Source organism: Chlorocebus sabaeus, chromosome 25, assembly GCF_047675955.1.
Source record: "Chlorocebus sabaeus isolate Y175 chromosome 25, mChlSab1.0.hap1, whole genome shotgun sequence".
Taxonomy (NCBI): domain Eukaryota; kingdom Metazoa; phylum Chordata; class Mammalia; order Primates; family Cercopithecidae; genus Chlorocebus; species Chlorocebus sabaeus.
In genome coordinates this window covers 78,191,206-78,204,826 of record NC_132928.1, presented here as the reverse complement: position 1 = coordinate 78,204,826, position 13,621 = coordinate 78,191,206, and the positions used below count along the sequence as shown (strand labels likewise).

General features: G+C 40.8%; 1 protein-coding gene across 2 annotated transcripts in view; it reads right to left on the bottom strand.

The window, feature by feature from the left end:
• Nucleotides 1-13,621, bottom strand: part of FMN2 (formin 2) — a 399,785-nt gene that overhangs the window by 223,128 nt on the left and 163,036 nt on the right. For both annotated transcript variants that reach the window (XM_037986069.2, XM_073011866.1), the window contains one exon: nucleotides 7,107-7,194. In XM_037986069.2, coding sequence (XP_037841997.2) covers nucleotides 7,107-7,194 — 88 coding nt within the window. The remainder of the gene's footprint in view (nucleotides 1-7,106; nucleotides 7,195-13,621) is intronic.

Sequence of the window (13,621 nt, the reverse complement as noted above, 5' to 3'; positions counted from 1 at the left end):
AATTTATTTTCAACTCTAAAAATGAAACAACTGGTAGCCAAAAGTATTATGCCTGTTTGCCAGTTTTGTTTCTGCATATGTTGCATGTTCTAATTTTATTAGGTAACACATGCTTCATTCAGTAACAAGCTAACACACTGCCCAGAGCAGACAGCCCTGAACTGGGAGTCAAAAAAATTGGATGTCCATTCTGGCCCTGTGGAGGTAAAGAACTAGGCAGACTTGATCTATAAACCTCAACTGCCTCCACTATAAAGTGGGAATTAACTCCCCTCTTCTGGACAATTTTACACAACTATCACCATGGGGAAGGAGGCAGAAGAAGCAAAGTTCAAACCAACAGCTAACTCCATCTCTTCAAATACTAATAAAAAGATATGATTATAAAAGATTTTAGAATATGTATCCTGTCAAAGAAAATGTGGCACACATACACCATGGAATACTATGCAGCTGTAAAAAAGAATGCGATCATGTCCTTCGCAGGGACATAGGTGAAACTGGAAACCATCATTCTCAGCAAACTAACACAGGAACAGAAAACCAAACACCACATGTTCTCACTCCTAAGTGGGAGCTGAACAATGAGAACATATGGATATAGGGAGGGGAACATCACACACCAAGACCTGTCAGGGGGTAGGGGACAAAGGGAGGGATAGTATTAGAAGAAATACCTAATGCAGATGACGGGTTAATGGGTGCAGCAAACCACCAAGGCACGTGTATACCTATGTAACAAACCTGCACATTCTGCACATGTACCCCAGAACTTAAAGTATAATAAAAAATAAAAATAAATAAACAAATTTTAAAAAGAATATGTATCCTGTATGCCAATAGCAGTTCTCTTTTTGGTACCTGCTACATTAGGACAATTTCTTCCTAGACAATTATCAGAATAAGGCTTCTCAGCTTTGAATCCTTTTGAGGGAGGGCAATGACAGATCAAAACAGCAGCAACATGACACGATTCCGATGAGAAGTCATAATTAACACTGAGATCTCACTGGCATTTCTGATTGAAATCTAAAAGCCTGTGTATTGTCCTTGCAAGGTACCCTTAACTATATAATTTTAAATAAACTGGCTGGGAAAGCAATCATTAGGCTCAGAGATTAAATAATAAAAATAACTACAATTGTATTGACTGTATCAACTATATTTTTGATGGAATATTAGGTAGTTTACATTACTATCTCATTTAATTTTAAGACACATGATTTTCATAAATCATGTTTAAACAGGATAGAACTTTCAGCAAGGAGGTCATATAGCATTCACGGCCCAAGGGCCCATAATTCCAGGTAGCTTTGGACAGGACAGATATAAAAGACAGGAAGGAACCAGAGCCATTCATACCCTGGGGTTGGTATCCCTGCAGTATATCGAAACGTGTTTCCATAAGTTTAATGTGTAAGACTACTAAATAGATACTAGGTATTCCTTGTGATGAGATCTGTAATCTGTTTTCAAATATTTTTGCAGAGGGAGTGTCTAAGAGACCACACCTCAGGGATGGCTGACCAGCACTGTGCAAGAAAGGCCGTTCTGCAGAGGCAGGTGATGCAAGCTGCTCCGCTATCTCTATCTAAATCAACAATCGAGGCTTTAATACGCACACTAATGTCTGAAATGGGCTTTCAATGGTGAAATTAAAGTCATTCTGGACGTGTGGATTAGCTGAAATCTCTTAGAGATGCTCTACTACTACCTCTTCCATAGCCAGAATAAGAGTCTACTGGAGGCTAATAGCTTTGTTCTTTAAGGAGGCTGCCTGAGGCCTAGGACCTAAACAGTACTGGGTGCAGCCACTGGCTGAGTTGAGTTTCTAGATGTCTGGTGCAGACTATGCGGGTAGCAGATTCCTATCTCTGTGCCACGCTTGTATCTGTCTGAAGTAAACCTTTCAGATAAGATCACGGTGAGAGCCCCTATAAAGAGAGAGCTAGACAACCTCAAGTTTATAAAGGAGGGTTTTCAAACTATTTTGCTTGAGATGGCCAAGAAATACCAGTGTAATAAAGATCTGTGTGTGGGGAGGGTTCAGTCTGAAACTTGCTTCAGTTCGATCTGGTAGTAGGGTGACAATACTACTAGCGTATTTGAAAAGTTTTTGGGGCCAGGTAAGGTGGCTTACACCTGTAATCCCAGCACTCTGGGAGGCCGAGGCGGGTAGATCACTTGAGGTCAGGAGTTTGAGACTAGCCTGGCCAACATGGTGAAACCCTGACTCTACTAAAAACACAAATTAGCTGGGTGGGGTGGCAGGTGGCTGTAATCCCAGATACTCAGGAGGCTGAGGCATGAGAATCGCTTGAACCTGGGAGGCAGAGGTTGTAGTGAGCTGAGACTGTGCCACCGCACTATGCCTGGATGACAGAGCGAGACTCTGTCTCAAAAAAAAAAAAAAAAAAAAAAAAAAAAAAGGAAAAGTTTTCACTTTACATTTGTTATCCAGGCAACATTATCAATGACATCCCCTTCCAGTCTTAAAGTATCCCAGTTAGGATGATAAATTATATGATATTTCTATCTAACTGTGACATTGTCGGGAGATAAAGCTGAACCTTATGGAATTGCAAATTCTTTTGCAACGACTGTTACCTATGAAAATGGGCCTAAGATGTGTGAAGAGCACACTGACCCCTGAAATATGGACCAAATGTTGTAAAAAAAATTTAATCAATTTTCACAAAACTAAACCACCACTATGAAGCTGTAGGATACTCTTATAACATCAATTTATGGGAATAACAGGCCGAAATCATTTGAAATCAGTCCCCCACTAACAACGACTAAAAATGCTGAGTGTTTGTAAAATATCACAAAGACATCAAAGAGCTGACAAAATAATAAAGAATTACCGTGCTAAACAAAATGAAGAGAGAACTCAGAAAAGTGACACAGCTCGAAAACTGCTTTTGCCCTGAGTGTATCTGCCTATCCTAACAAATTTCAACTTTCTCTCAACAGTTTCACAGTGGTAGGGGCCAATATCAAAGCCTAGAACCCACTTATCATAGAGATTCTAGACATACCCCACAATGAAATGGGACTCAAAGGGCTATACTGAGGGGAACCAACCCATTCCGTGGACATACAGTTAGCACTGGCTGAAGGGACCCCCCCACACCCCCCAAAGCTTGATTCAAGGTGATCCTAAACCCACAGTGCCCCCAGACCCTAGCGCACACACACACACACACACACAAATGGTAAATCTTCTCTGGAAGGCACTTTCCTCTCAGACTTCAAATTAGTGTAAACCACAGAGTGAGACTTTTTCAGAGCTATTATAACTGTAGGCCAGTTTGAACATTACCAAAGAGCCAGCAGCTCAGGCCTTCACTATAACTTTTATATACTAAACATACACAGGTAATTATTTTGGAATGCCTCCTTATATTTGCCGCATTAATGAACTGAGTCAAGAACCTGACCTCTTCTCTCCTCTCTGCCTTTTGAATGTACGTGTTGCCAAGAATGCTCCACATCTATTATTGTGGGAAATAACCTGTATTCAAATAACAGACTGAGCAAGTGGTGCTCAGTAGATGTGGTAGCAGGACCAGGGTTAGAACTTCAATACCTAGAATCCAAGCCTTACACACGAATTACTCTAACGGAGCACTTTGAAATATAAATGTTACAAAGTAAATGCAACCCTAGAGTACTGACAGCAAAGAAGAGGAGAGAAAATGATTCTTGCTGTTTATTAGAATATTACATAAACTTTGTTTTAGAGAAACCAGTGCTGGTGATAAGAAAAGCACAATCTTGGAGAAGCAGTGTGTCTGAATGAAAAAAAAAAAAAAAAAATACTGGTTAATGAAGGGGCCCAAGTGCAAGTTCAACCTGTTCCACTAATGAGCTGTGTGATACTGAGAGGGAAACCGGAGCACTCACAGGTCTTCTTTTGCCTGTCAATAAAAATGCCGCATAGCCAAAGCAAGACTAAATAAAAAGAACAGATCTGGAAGCATCACATTACCTGACTTCAAACTATACAATAAGGCCATAGTCAGCAAAACAGTATGGTACTGGTATAAAAACAGACACATAGACCAAAGTGAAACAAAGTGAAATACTTACAGCCAACTGATCTTTGACAAAGCAAACAAAAACATAAAGTGAGGAAAGGACACTCTATTCAACAAATGGTGCTGGGATAATTGGCAAGACACTGTAGGAGAATGAAACTGGATCCTCATCTCTCACATTATACAAAAACCCACTCAAGATGGGTCCAGGACTGAAACCTAAGACCTGAAACTATAAAAATTCTAGAAGATAACACTGGGAAAATCCTTGTAGACATTGGCTTAAGCAAAGACTTCATGACCAAGAACCCAAAGCAAATGCAATGAAAACGAAGATAAATAGGTGGGACTTAACTAAACTAATGAGCTTCTGCATGGCAAAAGGAATAGTCAGCAGAGTAAACAGACAATCCACAGAGTGGGAGAAAGTCTTCACAATCTATACATCTGACAGAGGACCAATATCCAGAATCTACAAGGAATACAAACAAATGAGCAAGAAGAAAACAAACAATTCCATCAAAAAGTGGGCTAAGGACATAAATAGACAATTCTCAAAAGAAGATACGCAAATGGCCAACAAACATGAAAAAATGCTCAGCATCACCAATGATCAGGGAAATGCAAATCAAAACCACAATGGGATACCACCTTACTCCTGGAAGAATGGCCATATTTTAAAAAATTTTTTTAAAAAATAGATGTTGGCATGGGTGCAGTGAAAAGGGAACATTTCTACACTGCTGAAGGGAATATAAACCAGTACAACCACTATGGAAAACAGTGTGCAGGTTCCTTAAAGAACTAAAAGTAGAACTACCATTTGATCCAGCAGTCCTATTACTGGATATCTACTCAGAGGAAAAGAAGCCATTATATGAAAAAGATACTTTTGTACATGCATGTTTATAGCAGCACAACTCACAATTGCAAAAATATGGAACCAGCCTAAATGCCCACCAATCAATGAGTAGATAAAGAATTGTGGCATATTCCATATGATGAAATACTACTCAGCTATAAAAAGGAACGAATTAATGGTATTCGCAGCAACCTGGATGGAGCTGGAGACTATTTTTCTAAGTGAACTCAGGAATGTAAAACCAAACATTGTATGTTCTCACATTCATAAGTGAGAGCTAAGCTGTGAGGATGCAAAGGCATCAAAAGTGATACAATGGACTTTGGGGACTTGGGGGAACGGTGGGAGGGGGTAAGGAATAAAAGACTACAACTTGGGTTCAGTGTATACTGCTCGGGTGATGGGTGCACCAAAATCTCATAAGTCACCACTAAAGAACTTACTCATGTAACCAAATACCACCTGTTCCCCAAAAACCTATAGAAATAAAAAATATGTTTTAAAAATGACACTGGAGGTCTAGATAAATTCTGTGGCCACTTCTATATCCAAAATCAATGATGTTTATGCTTCTGTGGATTTCTCAGTGGAGGCATATCCTCAGAGAAGTCAAGTTTACTCCAGAGGACACAAGCGATTCACACATCTAAATCCTGTTTGCAGACAATACACCAAGCCAGAACAGGACTTTACCTGCAGGAGGGCACAACCTCTTACTGCTTTAGAATTGGAAAGTTGCCATATTTAAAAAAAAAAAAAACAGTGTACAGGGTTTCAAAGGGACTAAATGAATCACTTAACATCCTAATGGGATAAAGTCTATGCATGATTCTGTATGACCCTTCAACTACCGCCTTTCATGCCATGTTATTGCTAGCGTTGCATGTTAGAGCAAGTAAATTTTCAGTGAACTCTCACTGGCTTCACCACAGACACAGATGTCAGGCGGACTCTTTCGTTCATAAGGTTCTCATTATCAACTCAACCCGCGTTGAATATTTGACTGAAGGAAAGAACCATAGCATTATTTTCAGATTTCATCCTATGACTTAACTGGGCTACATCTGCCAGCTTTAGAAACACCAAGCACCGCCTGGCGCCAGCCTTGGCCTTCCCTTCGATGACTATTACCCCAAATGTTTCAGCTTGAGGAAGTCTCCTCCCCATCAAAACAATGTAATAAAAACTGAAATTGTGATTAAGAGTTACTCATCAATTGACAGGCATACCAAGCTTGTGCTATTTATGAATTATCCCACACAAGATTTTAAGTCCAACAAATAGAATCCACATTCGTAAAGGGGTAAGCTAGAAAGCCAGTTAAATGCTTTTGTGATTATAAGGTCTGTGTTATTCTTGAAACCATATTTCTTTAATAGGTAAACTGGCATTCCACTGGCTAATTCAATCTGCTTTAAATCTATTCTTAGGTTCTAGTCAGCTTAAGGGAGGCTCTGAATTTACACTTAATTCCTCTATTCACCTTTGGGCAGTATCTCTCAGCAAAAATGTCACAGGAGGATACGGCATAAGAATGGCCATCAATTGTACAGTAGAATTCAAGTATTAAAATGTTGACACTAAAGCCATGTATAAAATATTAAAAACCACTCTAATTCCAGACACAAAATATTTCTGTTCATATGTTGCAAACCTCACTCCCACGTGAAAGTACTAGGAGACAGGATCCTAGGGGGTGGCCATTAGGTAACAAGGGTAGATTCTCATGCATGGGATCAGTCCCTTTATAAAACAGACCAAGAGAACTCTCTTTCCTTCTTTCTGCCAGTTGAGGATACACGGAGAAGATGGCAGTCGGCAATCTGGAAGACGCCCCTCCCCAGAACGGAATATGTTGGCACCCTGATCTCGAACTTCCGGCCCCCTAGAACGGTGAGAAATAAACTTCTCTTATTTATCACCCACCAGTCTGGGGTACTTGGTTATAGTAGCCTGGACTAAGATAATAATGTCAAATGAGAATGAGACTGTTAGTGAGGTATACAAATAACACCTCAGGCAAATTAATAGTAATCCTTCCAGAAACAATCATGGGAGATAGCTTGATCACACTTATGGGAAATATACTAACCTCAGTCTACACAGAAACTCTTAAGTTTGAAATAACTTTACCACCAAACATCATATCCTTCAGCCCAAATTGTAATATTCAAAAGCTAAATGTTTATTCGGACACTTACCATGTTGTATGTCTTTCATATCTAAATGAAGACTAGACATTAGTATTCCAACTGCTTGTGATCTTTTGTTGCTTAATAACTTGACAACCTGCTCGAGAAAGAAAGTAAAAGGGGAAAACGTTAATTTGAACTCCAATATGCTTACTAGCATTTTAAAAAATCCTAAATGAAGAACAAATTAAGAGAAAATATCTCACATCATTACCTAAAGTATTCAAAATAGTTGGTTTTTTTAATGTTTGAAGAGAGTTTTTGGTTTTTATATCATAAATCTTCAAAATCCATCATTTTCCCCCATTATTCACCATCAGCCTCAAAGACATGTTTTTAACCAGTCTTTTGAGAGCCTGATCTGTCAACAAGTAAAATTTCTAATGGTCTAGGAAATTAGTCTGATCGCTGTAAAATCACAATTACACATATGATCATTTGCAGCCTGAGATTTGAAGTGTTCTTTTTTTAAATGTGAGCCTTGAAACACTGAAGCTTGAAACATGTCAACAAGTGAAGGGCAAAAAAAAAAAAAAATTACACACATAGAGAATCTGCTAGATTAGTTTGGTTGTATCACGAAAATTTCAAAAAAAAAGTGCTTTCACTTGGATCACATAGAAAGCTCATTATTTTACTGGAAGTTCCTCTCATTCTGCATTTGACCCACATTTTGGGGAGAACTTTCCTACTAATTAACAGAGGGATACAAGCATCATATTAAAAGGGCTGCACCAGCACAATCTCAAGTCTGGAGTTCCAGCAAGTCTTGAAGAATCAGGGCACACGATCCCATGGGAAGGTTTCCTAAAACAGAGGTGGGCAGGCTGTTACAGAACAGATAGATATTTTTTTGACTGTTTTCCAGACAATAGCATCACCAGGAAATCCTGCTTATGAAACTGACCCAGGTCCTGATCGTGTGAAGGGCAGCATTTTCTATTTACTCCCAATGTTTTGTTTTAAATCTGCTTAGAAAAACACTGGAGGAAAAGGAAAGAAAGTGGTTATAGTCAAATTACCAGAAGTGACAGCTGCCCTAACAGCTATTGCATTTGTGGAACCTGTCTTCCCTTACGGTTTAAGCTGGGTCAATCAGGATAGTAATAAAATAATCATACCCAACTGTTACACAAAGTCACAGAGTAAAACAATATTCTTAGTAGCAATAATAGCACTCTGGGTGCCCCAGCATGGATGGGCTGGGGAATAAAACAACACTTTCAGAAGGACCAGCCACGAAAACCACCCTGATCTTTTTTGTTGTTGTTTGTTTGTTTTGAGATGCAGTCTCACTCTGTCACCCAGGATGGAGTGCAGTGGTGTGATCTCGGCTCACTGCAGCCTCCGCCTCCCACGTTCAAGTAAGCCTCATCCTCAGCCTCCCAAGTAGCTGGGACTACAGGCGCATGCCACCAAGCCTGGCTATTTTTTATTTTTTTATTTTTTTATTTTTAGTAGGAACCGCGTTTCACCATGTTGGCCAGACAGTTCTCGAACTCCTGACCTTAGGTGATCCACACACCTCGGCCTCCCAAAGTGTTGAAATAACAGGCATAAACCACTGCTGCCCGGTCCTGCCCTAATCATTTCTGAAAGCCTCTTGGTAAGGCACAATATCTCCCGAAAGGCGCCGCTTTTGCAAAAGAAAAAACAACATATACATTTTGATTCTAAATTTACTCTTTAAACATTTCTCTAAATTCCACCTAGAAAAATGAGGTTATAACTAGAATATGAACCTATTAGTACGGCGAAGTATTTCTATCCATAGCATTGTCCTCTTCAGAGCTTAAAAAATAGGAATTTAATATCAGAGAAGCAGAAGGTGTATACTCTGTCCTGAAAACCAGTTTCTAACCACAAGTCAGTGCAGTCCGGGCCCAGTCATGCTGCTTGATGAAAATGCTTTTATTAAGGTTTTCTATCATTTTCTGGTTTCTCAATGCAATAGGCACATTTCAATCCATGTATCATTTGACCTCCCTATAGTATTGACATGCTGATCACACCCTTATAGTAACTTCTTTTCCAGGGCTCCTAACATTTCTTCTCAGTCCTTTTGAAGATGAATTATTCTTCAAAAGGACTATGTGCATATCCTAGAGTTCTGTTCTCTGTACCTTATTCTCTTCACATTATAACTTATAATTTCTCCTGTAGAAACATACATGTCCGCATCTTCAACTTAGCAGTCTCCTACTTTCCAAAAAGTTATCTCCATTTAAATTGTCCACGTAATCTCCATTTGACACGTCTAAAATCACACACATATCAGTTCCACCCCAACACTACCAGCCAGCTTCTTCTCCTTTATGCTATATATTGAGATAAAGGTACCACTATTCTTCATCCACCTACCAATGTTAGGAATCTAGAAACCAGTCAAGACTCCTACCTCCCCTTCACCTGCACACTCTGGTCTGGTATCAAGTCCTGCCAATTACAGCTCTTCTGTATCTGTGGAAACCACCCCTCCTCCTTAACTGTATTTTCAGCATTTAGTTCTATACTTTATCTTATATAGATAAATGCAAAACTGATGGGTCTCCCAAACTCTAGCCCAGTGGTTCTCAAAGTGTGTTCCTTGGACAAATGAGAACCACCATCACCTGGGAAGTTATCAAAAATCCAAGAAAAAGTTAGAGGGGAGTTTCAAGATGGCTGACTAGAGGCACCTGGTACCCACTTCCTCCACAAACAAGAACTGAAACAGTGAGTAGGTAATCACAGGTCAAACAGATCACATAAGAGAGAACATTGGAATTCAAAAACTAAGTGACAGGAAACAAGGGAGGTGAAGAAGAAGAGGGAAGTGGGGCAGTCTGCTCAGCCAGGACCAGCTGGGAGCCTAGAGATGCTCTTGAATGCGATAAAGGTTCTCCACGCTACCTCACGTAGTAGTCAGTGACCCCAGCAGCCCACATTTCCTCTACAGACTCCTGCAATCGTAGCCACGGGAGAACCCCACAACCCGCACAGGCCCTGAGGCTGACACAGGGAGCCACCCGGAGACCAGGAAGCAGCACACCTCCAGAGAGGCAGTGCACTGAGTTCCACTTACCCGCTGTGTCATAAGCAGTTACAGGAAGGCACTATTTTGAAATGCCAGCCCCACCAGACTGCATCCTGCCCTGGGGCCCAATAGCCCCTGCATCGCCACATCCCTGGGGCTCCCCTGATATCCTTTAACTGCAGCCAGGGCCAAAGCACAAGCCTTTGCCAATGACCCTGCTACCCCTAGTATAAAGGCCTTTGTGCATTTAAGAGCACCCTGAGGATGGGGTACCCCACTTGCGGCTGCCATATAGAGCCACAGCACATGCTCCCCCAGTCAGCTGTTTACAACTGCAGCCACGGTAACTCCACCCTCCCCAGCAGGGCCTCAGGGCCACCACGCAGTTGCTGCCACCGCCACCCAGCCATTCTGCCAGGGTGGGGTGCGGAGGGCCTGGGGTCCACCCCATCCTGCTTACCACAGCCAGCACCCACATGTACCACCTAGAGGCCAGAGAACAGGGCCACTTAACCGAGTTAAAACCCACCCCACTCCCCCAGTGCCCAAGCACACCATCCAGAGGCTTAGGAATGGCCCTGCCCCATTCACCCCCACTGGCACCTGAGCACTCCTTCTGGGGGCCTGAGGACAAACCCGCCCATCCTACTGCAAACACCACGACTAGCACTCACCCACCCACACCATCCACTCACCCATGCCACCTGCAAGCCTTGAAACTGCCCCGCGTGGCCTGTCACAGCCACTGCCAACAGCAGTGCAAACCACTTGGGAGCCTAAGGGTTGTCTCATCACTGCTCCTGCTGTCTCATCACTGCTCCTGCTGTCTCATCACAGCACCACGCCCACTGCCTAGGAGCCCAAGGGCCCTCCCAGCCACCCAGCCCACTTCTTCCACTGCTGGCACCCAAGCAAGCCACCTGGAGGTCCAACTGGCCTGACTGAACCTGCTAATATCAGGGCCAGCATACATGGCCCTAGGACCAAAGCACAGGCGTGCCCAGCCTGCCACTGCCACCTCAAGCACCTGCCAATGATTGAGGACTGGTCCACCTAGCATCCTCATCCCCAGCAAAACTTACCACAACCTCCACTAACAACCACACCCTAAGCCACTGAGGACATTACAAGCACTACTGATACTTACGGAAGAAAAAATCATACAGAGACTACACTGCTGTATTCACCCAGAATCAAAGGCAAAATGCTACATCAAACCAACACCACAGATACATCTTCAGGAAAAAGTCCTCCCCTATAAAAGTAAATTCAACAAAGTTGGAATAAGTGACTGTTATACCAGATGCACAGATATCAATGTAAATATACAATAAACATAATAAAACAAAGAGATATTACACCTCCAAAGGAACATAATAATTCTCCAGCAATGAATTCGAATGAAAAAGACATTCATGAAGTTCCAGAAAAAGAATTCAAAATAATGATATTAAAGAATCTCAGTGATATACAAGACAACTCATATAAACAATGCAAAGAAATTAGAAAACCAATTCAGGATATGAATGACAAATTTATCAAAAAGGTAGATCTCATAAAAAAGAACCAAACAGAAATTCTGGGATGGAAGAATTCATTGAATAAAATACAAAACACATTCAAAAGCTTCAACAATAAACTAGATTAAGCAGAAGAAAGAATTTTATAACTTGAAGACAGGTCTTCTGAAATAACCTAGTCAGACAAAAGTAAAGAATAAAGAATAAAAAAGAATGAACAGGCTAGGCGTGGTGGCTCTCATCTGTAATCCCAGCACTTTGGGAGGCTGAAGCAAGCAGATAACGAGGTCAGGAGATTGAGATCATCCTGGCCAACATGGTGAAACCCCGTCTCTACTTAAAAAAAAAAATACAAAAATTAGCTGGGCCTGGTGGTGTGTGCCTGTAATCCCAGCTATTCGGGAGGCTGAGGCAGGAGAATCGCTTGAACCAGGGAGTCAGAAATTGCAATGAGGCAAGATTGCATCACTGAACTCCAGCCTGGCAACAGAGTGAGACTCTGTCTCAAAAAAAAAAAAAAAAAAAAAAAGAGTGAACAAAGACTACATCACACATGGGACGCCATAAAGCAAACAAATATTTCAATTTTCAGTGTCCTAGAAGATGAAGAATAAATGAAAGGGATCAAAAACCTACTTAATGAAATAAGAGCTAAAAAAATTCCCAAGTCTAGTAAGAGATTTAGACATACAGATACAGGAAGGTCAGAAATTCCCAAATAGATACAGTTCAAAAAGATCTTCTCTGTGGCACATTAGAGTCAAACTGTCAAAAGTCACAGGCAAAGAACAAATTCTAAAAATAGCAAGAGATAAGCATCTAGTCACTTATAATAGAACCCCCCATAAGAATAACAGCTGATTTCTCAGCAAAAACCTTACTTGCCAGAAGAGAATTAAATGATATATTCAAAGAGCTGGAAAAAAAAAAAAAAAAAAACCTGCCAGCCAAGGATACTCTTCCCAGCAAAGTTACCCTTCATGATGTAGAAACACAGTCTTTCCTAGACAAGCAAAAGTTGAAGGTACTAATCACCAAAAGACTAGGCCTACAATAAAAGCTTATGGAAGTCCTATACCTGCAAGCAAAAAAATGATATCTACCATCATGAAAGCATGCAAAAGTATAAAATCCACTGGTAGAGCAAACGCACAAATAAGGAAGAGGAAGGATCCAAATGTTGCCAGTATAGAAAACCACAAAATCACAATGATGAACAATAAGAGAAAAAGAAAGGAACAAAGGATATACAAAGCAATCAGAAATCAGTTAAGGAGGCCGGAAGCAGTGGCTCACACCTGTAATCCTAGCACTTTGGGAGGGTGAGGCAGGCGGATCACCTGAGGTCAGGAGTTTGAGACCAACCTGGCCGACATGGTGAAATCCCATCTCTACTAAAAATACAAAAATTAGCCAGGTGAGATGGCAGGCATCTGTAATCCCAGCTACTTGGAAGGCTGAGGCAGGATAATTGCTTGAACCCCGAAGGCGGAGATTGCACTGAGCCGCGACAGTGTCATTGCACTCCAGCCTGGGCAACAGAGTAAGACTCCATCTCAATAAATAAATAAATAAATAAATGAATAAATAAATAAATAAATAAGTGAAATAAAAAATAAAAAAAATAAATCAATTAAGGAAATGACCTGAATTTGCCCTTACATATCAATAATAATCTTGAATGTAAACAGATTAAATTTTCCACTTATAAAGAAGATGATAACATGATAAAAGTTTCAATTCAGCAAGAGGATGTATGTACCCAACACAGAGTACACAGATATACAAAACATATTATTAGATCTAAAGGGAGAGACAGACTCAAATACAACAATAGTAGGAGACATCAACATTACACTCTCAGCAATAGTAGGATCATCTAGACAGAAAATTAACGAAGAAACCTAGGATTTAAACTGTACTTTAGACCAAATGGACCTAACAGACATTTACAGAACATTGCATTCAACAGCTATAGAATACACATT